The sequence below is a fragment of the Nannospalax galili genome, unplaced genomic scaffold, assembly GCF_000622305.1.
Source record: "Nannospalax galili isolate Female #2095 unplaced genomic scaffold, S.galili_v1.0 scaffold127, whole genome shotgun sequence".
In the NCBI taxonomy this organism is placed as follows: domain Eukaryota; kingdom Metazoa; phylum Chordata; class Mammalia; order Rodentia; family Spalacidae; genus Nannospalax; species Nannospalax galili.
In genome coordinates this window covers 4,040,084-4,047,479 of record NW_008360326.1, presented here as the reverse complement: position 1 = coordinate 4,047,479, position 7,396 = coordinate 4,040,084, and the positions used below count along the sequence as shown (strand labels likewise).

General features: G+C 46.7%; 1 protein-coding gene across 11 annotated transcripts in view; it reads left to right on the top strand.

The window, feature by feature from the left end:
* Nucleotides 1–7,396, top strand: part of Tns1 (tensin 1) — a 209,401-nt gene that overhangs the window by 128,224 nt on the left and 73,781 nt on the right. For all 11 annotated transcript variants that reach the window (XR_003848241.1, XM_029559978.1, XM_029559977.1 and 8 more), the window contains 2 exons: nucleotides 3,274–3,339; nucleotides 4,382–4,498. Coding sequence is in view for 10 of the 11 variants with exons in the window: in XM_029559978.1 (XP_029415838.1) it covers nucleotides 3,274–3,339; nucleotides 4,382–4,498 (183 nt within the window). In the remaining variant the exon portion in view is untranslated. The remainder of the gene's footprint in view (nucleotides 1–3,273; nucleotides 3,340–4,381; nucleotides 4,499–7,396) is intronic.

Genomic DNA, 7,396 nt, shown 5'->3' with positions numbered 1-7,396 from the left:
TTGCAACCCCTGCTTTTTTCTTAGTTCCATTTTCTTGGAATATTCTTTTCCATCCTTTTACTTTAAAGTATTGCCTGTCCTTGAAGGTGAGATGGGCTTCTTGCAGACAGCAAAGAGACAGATTTCTTAATCCATTCACTTAGCCTGTGTCTTTCAACTGGGGAGTTCAGTCCATTGATATTTACAGTTATTATTGAAAGATGTGTATTGGTTGACATCATTTTGATTGCTGTTTGTGTTCTCTGTCTAATTGTGTGTTTCCTTGATTATACCTTTATTTATTTTCTTTCATTTCCCCTGAGGTATAGTTGTTTCTCTGCTCTCTGTATTGCTTCAAGTATTCTTTGAAGAGCTGGTATTGTGGACATGTATTCTTTCAGGCTATTCGTGTTGTGGAAGTTTTTTCTTTCCCCCTCAACTATAATAGACATTTCTACTGGGTATAGTATTCTGGGCTGGCATCTATTGTCATGTAGAACTGAAAATACCTTGGTCCAGGCTCTTCTGGCTTTCATAGTTTGCATTGATAAGTCAGCTGTAATTCTGATGGACTTTCCTTTGTATGTGACCTGTTGTTTTTCTTTTGCTGCTTTCAGTATTCTCTCTTCATTCTGTACATTTAGTGTTTTTACTATGATATGTCGTGGGGAGTTTCTTTTCTTATCCTGTCTATTTGGTATTCTACATGTATGGGAATGTCTGTCCTTGATTTTGGGAAATTCTTTTTACAATCCTGTTTAAGATCTGGTCAATATCATTAACCTAAAATTCTTCTCCTTCCTCTATTCCTGTGATCTGTAGATTTGTTTTTTTCATGGTGTCCCACATCTCTTGCATATTCCATTCCTGTGTTTTTAAAAATTTTCCAATAATCTTTGGTTGAGTGTTGCGATTCTTCAACTTTATCCTCCAGTGTTGATATTCTGTTTTCCATTTCATTCATTCTAATGGTGAAGCTTTCCCCTGTTGTTTCAAGTTGGCTTATTAAGTTTTGAACTTCCTTCTTCATTTCTGCCCGAGTTTTCCTCAATGCTTCTATCTCTTTTGTGAATTCATTCTGAAGTTTATCCCTATCTTCTTTTAGTTCTTTGATTTGTTTGTTCGTGTTTTGTTTAAATTTGTTGAATTCCTTGATCATGTTTATGATTGTTCTTTTAAATTCAGTGTCCTAGGTTATCTGTAGGGGGTTCCCCTTGTAGAACTCTTCTACAGAACTGGTGGAGTTTGGTGGGGATATAGTGTTTTGGCTTTCCATTTTATTATTCTTTCATTGTATACAGGTTTCAGGTTCTCTTAGGTTTTATTTCGGGGGAACTGATGGATTCAGATCAGCTATTCAGGAGTACCCACAGAAGCCAAAGTCAGGTTCCAGTCGGGTACACTGAGGCTTCTTTCTACGATTTGGACCCCTATTCACAGAAACTCAGAGAAAATTTGGGAAATTCCCTAAGGTGGGGGTGATTTGGGGACTCTCAGTTGGTCTGCTGTGTTCTCAGCCCCTATGCCAGTAGGAGGCCCCTGGCACACTCTGTCGGTGTGCTGAGATCACAGCTGCTACACTGATGGAGGTTAGAGCCCACCCTCTCAGGCTGTCCACTGGGATCTCAGCCTTAGCCTAAGAACTACACATATACTAGTTTATTCAGCCTTTAATATACTCATTCACCCATCTACTCACCAACCTACCCATTCATCTCACACTTATCTTAATATAATTCCACCACCCATCTACTCATCCATCCATCTACCTACCCATCCATCCATTTATCCGTCCATCTGCACATTCATTCACTTCCCTACCTGCTAACCCATCTTCCTATCCATCCATTGTATCCATCTATCCATCCATTATATCTACCTATCCATCCATCCATCCATCCACACATGCATTCATTTATCTATCCCTTCATCCCTCCACACAAACATTCATCTTTTCCATCCATTTTCATATTACTTAATTCACCCATCAAATCCATCCAGCCATCCATGTATCTACACCTTTATTCACTTTTCTACCCATTAATATACCTACTCACCTATCCACATACCCACCAAATATCACTTGTAAGTTTATATACGCCAGGCATGTTCTAGATCCTGGAGATCCAAAATGAAAGCCTCCAGTCCCTCTCTTTGGGGAGCACATAGCTCCATGGGAGAGGCACAAACATGCCCCTGTGAATCTGTGCACACAGTGACTCCTTGCTGAAATCTCTTCCTACAAGCAGTGAATTAGGTGACACAGATTGGCCTAGGCTCAGACAGAGAGCACAGAGGGACCAACTCAGAGGAGAACAGCTCCTCCCTGTGTACTCTAACTTACGTAGTGGGAAGAATGTTCTGTGAGTTTTTGCATCTGAGCCAGAAGGGCCAATACAGAAGATGCTGTGAGAATTACAGGTCAGTCTGTCGTCAGTACTGGGGGGCGAGGGGGATGATGGCAGAGCTAACAAAGTCAAGGGGAGGCTGAATAGATGCAGAGGGAAGGGAACTAGAACTTAACCACAGTGTCAAAGAGAATCAGCAGAATAAATGAAAACCTAGCCAGATTTAGGAAGGAGGGAGCCTAGAGGTGGTAGCTTCCATACTCAGGAGGCTGAGCAGTATTTTGAATTAAAAGCCAGCCCACCCTGTATTAAAGAAAGAAGGAAGGAAGGAAGGAAGGAAGGAAGGAAGGAAGGAAGGAAGGAAGGAAGGAAAGAAAGAAGAGGTTGGAATAATATGAGCTATATGAGTCTCCCTTACAGTGGCAAAGAAATGGGGGTTACTTTGAACTGATTTCTAGAAAATAGAAATCAGTAGTCTTAGAGGTTAGATTGAGGTTAGAAGTGTTTGCCTCAGGCAAGTAGAACTCCAGCTAGGGTGGACTAGATGTGGAATTTCACTGGGGTGCCGATCCGTTTGGCAGAGTGCTTGCCCAGTATGCATGAAACCCTGGATTTGACCCCCAGCACCACAGAAACTTGGCATGGTATGCACAGTGTGCACCTGTGACCTAGCACTCAGGAGGTAGAGGCAGGAAGACCAGAGGTTGAAGGTCTTCTTCAGCTACATAGGGACTTAGGCTGGCCTGGGCTACATGAAACCTTGTCTCAAAACATTTTTCCCCCACTGTGTATGTAAAACTTCCTCTGTGTGAACAGATAAATGTAGACATTATATTATTAAACATGTGCATATATGAGTGGACTTTTTTTTTTTTAGAAGAAATCCTTTTCTAGAGCCTTCTTTGGGAATCCATGTCCCATTTTTGTCTTTTCTTCTCTTTTTCAGATGATCGATTTCCAGAATACGGCAAAGTGGAGTTTGTATTTTCCTATGGGCCAGAGAAAATTCAAGGTATAAGCTAAGTTGAAATTCCCGCCTCTCCTTCCCTCCATCTTCACCTGTCCTTGTCTTCCTCTTAACTCTTTCCACTGGCCAACTCTACAAACATAAAGTTACTTGTAACTGAGAGGCAGGCCAGCAGCAAAAGATCTGGGGATCAGAGTGACCCCCAGCTAAACATGAACTAGTGATATATCTCTTTATAATAAAAATAAGAAAGCAGACAGAGAGGCTGGATAAACTCAGTTGGATAAATTGTTCTGGTCCCATTAGGTCACCATCTTGTTATATTCAGAAACCCAGGGCCTTGGTGGATGGAAAGAACAGCCAAGGGGACACTCGAAGGTGTTGAGTGGATTGTGGGTATTTATGAGAACTAACGTTGCTCAACCTGAAGGCCAATTTAATAATAACCCCTCTGCCTCTAAATATGGAGACCAGTTGCTCTTCATCTTGAGAACAGAAAGGGAGGAGATGAAGTTAGATTACAGTCAGAGGGACTCTGGGTAGACTAATGAAAGGACTTCTACGCTAGGAGGTAGGTTCCCCCTGGACAGCCTGACTAGTTGTTGACTCTGAGCTGTCTGAGGATAAGAAAGAGACTTGGCCTGTCTTTGCAGCTGCCTGTCTGCAGTGGAGCGAATCTTAGGTGAGGGCAGGGGCAGGCCTGGGATGACCTTTTCCAGTCTCTGTGTCCTGCCAATATCAAGGCTGTAATTTCCCTACTGTCCCCACCTGCAGGTGGTTTATGATAAACCTGTCTTGTATCTCTTCTCCAGCCTCCAGAGCGTGTTCCTGCCCTAGGGCCATAGAAGAAAAAGAGGCAGCCAGTGGGTGGAGCCGTGGCTTTCTCCTGGGGGTCTACTTTCTTTTGTGCCCTGCCTTGATTTGCCCTTAGGACTTAGTCCAAGACTCCTGGGTTCTCTGGCCAACTAAAGTTAATCAGCCCTGCCACACTCCAGAAAACAAGCAGTCCCTCAGGGACCATCCATGGGGGAGCTCACGGGCTTTCTGTTTTCCTCTGTCCCCACTGTCCCCCACTGATTCCCTACAGGCATGGAGCACCTGGAGAATGGGCCCAGTGTGTCTGTGGACTATAACACCTCTGACCCTCTCATCCGGTGGGATTCCTATGACAACTTTAATGGGCATCGTGAGGACGGCATGGAGGGTAGGTGGGGCTGTGTGGTTGCCAGGCCCTCTCTGGAACTGGGTAGTCCTGGCCTATGTGGCCTTGGGTCTGTTGGAGAGGTCTGGGGGTTCCCTGAAGGAGGTGGATTTGGGTGGAGCAGACTGTACCCACTCTGTCTCTTTGGAGCCTGTCATTGGACATCTGTAGGCAGCAGCCTGTGTTCTTAGGGGGTCAGAGAATGTGGAGGTACATGAAGCATTTGGGGGCCCTACAGATTTCCTGAGGAGCCAGTTAAGATGTCTGAGAGCTAGAACCCAATTTGAATTCTGAAATATGAGTTTTTAATTTGACCCCAAACCCTAAGGTTATGTCTCATGGTCAGCTACAGTCAGGTCTGCTTTGGAAGGTTTGGTAGCCCACCCATTTAGTTATGTAGCTCACTGAACATGTAGGAGGGCTGGGGGTGGAGCCACCAAAACCAAATCGGCCCAGAGAGAGCAGGAAGCCAGGTATCCTTGAGATCCAATGCTCCCTTCTGGAGTTTGGTCCCAGGCTTGTTTCCCTGATACGGTCACAAAATGGCAGAATGTTAGCATATTCTGGAGGCTTCCTTACATGCGTTGAATCAGGATAGCTGAGAAACCCGACCCTCCCCCCAACTGCTGTCCTCTGGCATCCTGTGCAGGCATCCTCTGCCCTGAAGTCTTGCCCAGGGCGCCAGCAGATTCCAGAGACTGGAGGAGGGAGGGTGGCTGGACTAGAATTCAGGGGCTGTATGAGGGTGCTTTTCATATGTAGCTCCAGAGGTTGGTGGCTTGCTTTGAACCCCCTTGAGATGCCTTGTCTTCCCTCTCTGTCCTTGTCCCCATACCTAGTCCCCTTACTCTGAGTGGCCCAGTGGTCTAGGGAGAGCAGTGGATGAAATGGATTAGTTCCGAGGCCTGCTGCTGCCAGCCTCATTGTTTCTTGTTTTGGGGATGTTTGCATTTTTAACAAGAACTCTTGGCAATTGGAAGGAATTTTTAATGCCTCACTGTCTCTCCCTGGTGCAGATTCAAAGTGATGATAAATGTAAGAATATTTAGTGAGCTCTAAAGTGCCAGGCAAATCGAAGGTAAAATAATTAAGCACCAGAAGGAGTGGATGTGGGAAGATTGGCCTGAGGGAAGGAAGGAGAGCTGAGGGTCAGAGTTGGGAAGCCTGGGGAGGCAGTCTTAGGCAGAAAAACCTGGGGCAGCGGACCTGTGCAGACAATGGGCAGGGCAAACATGGGAAGGCCCGAGCTCTCTCTGTAGCCCCTCTCCCTGTGATCCACTCTCTCAGCATGGAGATGGAGCCAGCAGGACCTTGGACCAGTTAAAGGTCAGTTCATCCTACTAGGACAGAGGGGCTCCTGTTTGCAGGCCAAGAAGCTGGCCCTCTGCCCAGAGTTGGGGGAGCAGCTCAGGGCACTGCTGTCCCCTTCGCTGGCCTGGTCTGACTGAGACTAGGCTGGGACAGTTGAAAGGGGACAGCTACCCTGTACTCCCACTGTGTGCTCCTAGCCTCCTGGCCCTGGGCTGCATCCTCACTAACTGGTGCTCGAGACCTTTGAGAGCGGACTATCCCAGTCTTGTGCTTGCCTGCTGGCCCCCTCAGAAGGCTCTTTATCCTGGGGACCAGAGGTAAAAGGGCATTCTTGTGGCTATGGTCAAGAAAAAACATACCCAAAGCCTGCCTTTTGGGTATGTAGACTCTACCTTCACCTATGTCCTCAAGTGTCCCCCTCTGTGTGTCCATGTCCTGATCTCTGTGTAAGGACAACAGGCATAGTGGAGTGGGATTCTCCTTAGTGACCTTCTTTCGTCTTTGCCACTTCTTTCTTTACAGCCACTGCACTCTGCCACGTCTGGTTCAGAGGGCATGGTTCACCCCATCACACCTAGAATGGAGCTCTCTGGGGTCCATGCAGCCAGGTGTCCATGCTTGGGGTCCTGCTGGGGAAAAGGGAGAGTCGAAGGTGGTGTGGAAAGCTGTCCAACCCCTGCTGGCAGCCTCCACCTCCCTCTGGATTGGTGTGGAACCTGCCAGCTCATCCTTGGCTGACACCACGGCTCGGTTCGAGGCTCCAGAAGTCCCATTAGCTTCTTGGCTGGAGTTCTGTGCCCCGTGCCCAGGTCCCAGCACCGCTTGGGTGGGAGCAAGTCTTTGTTTTTGCCTATGCTGCACAGAGCACTGTCCAAATTCCTCCAGAAGGTTCCAGGGTAGCATTTCTGAGAAGCAAGTTCCAATAGCGGTGTGGGGGCAGCTTCTAACTCTGAGGAGCCTAGAGACTGACCAGGCTCAAGCTCTCTTGGTACCCTTTTCTCCTCACTATCCTCTGACTTCCCTGGCCATTGGGCTGCCGAGAGTCTCTCAAGACTTAAAGGACAGGACAAGACAGGGGACGGGCAGGCACTGGGCATATGAGGGTGGGGAAGCAGGTTCCAGGCCCAGGCTGGAAGACAGGGTGAAGGGGGAAGATAGTTCATCTCAGGCCTGGTGTGGTGTCTAGCACTCTGGACTCCTCTAGGTTTTGCCTGTGGAAGTTCCCAGACAAGCCAGGGCTGGTGGTAGTGGTGGTGGTGGTGGTGGTGATGGTGGTGGGTGTTTGATTTGGTGCCCTAGCTTCTCAGAGTTCTGGTTTGTGAGGAAAGACATGTACTTCTTCAGGGGGAATTTTCACACTGTTGGGTCTTCTTCTCAGCTGGGAAGACTCCCTTGTAGAGCTAGGAGTCTCTGGTTTGGGAGACTATTGGCAGTAAGTTTGGTCAAGACTTCTTTTATTTTTCTTTTTTTGAATTTATTTTTTTCAAATTTCATAAGTATATTTTGATCCCCTTTCCTATCTGTATCTTCCTTACTACCCTGCCCAATTTTATGTACTGCAATATATGTGTGTGTGTATATAAAACTCTA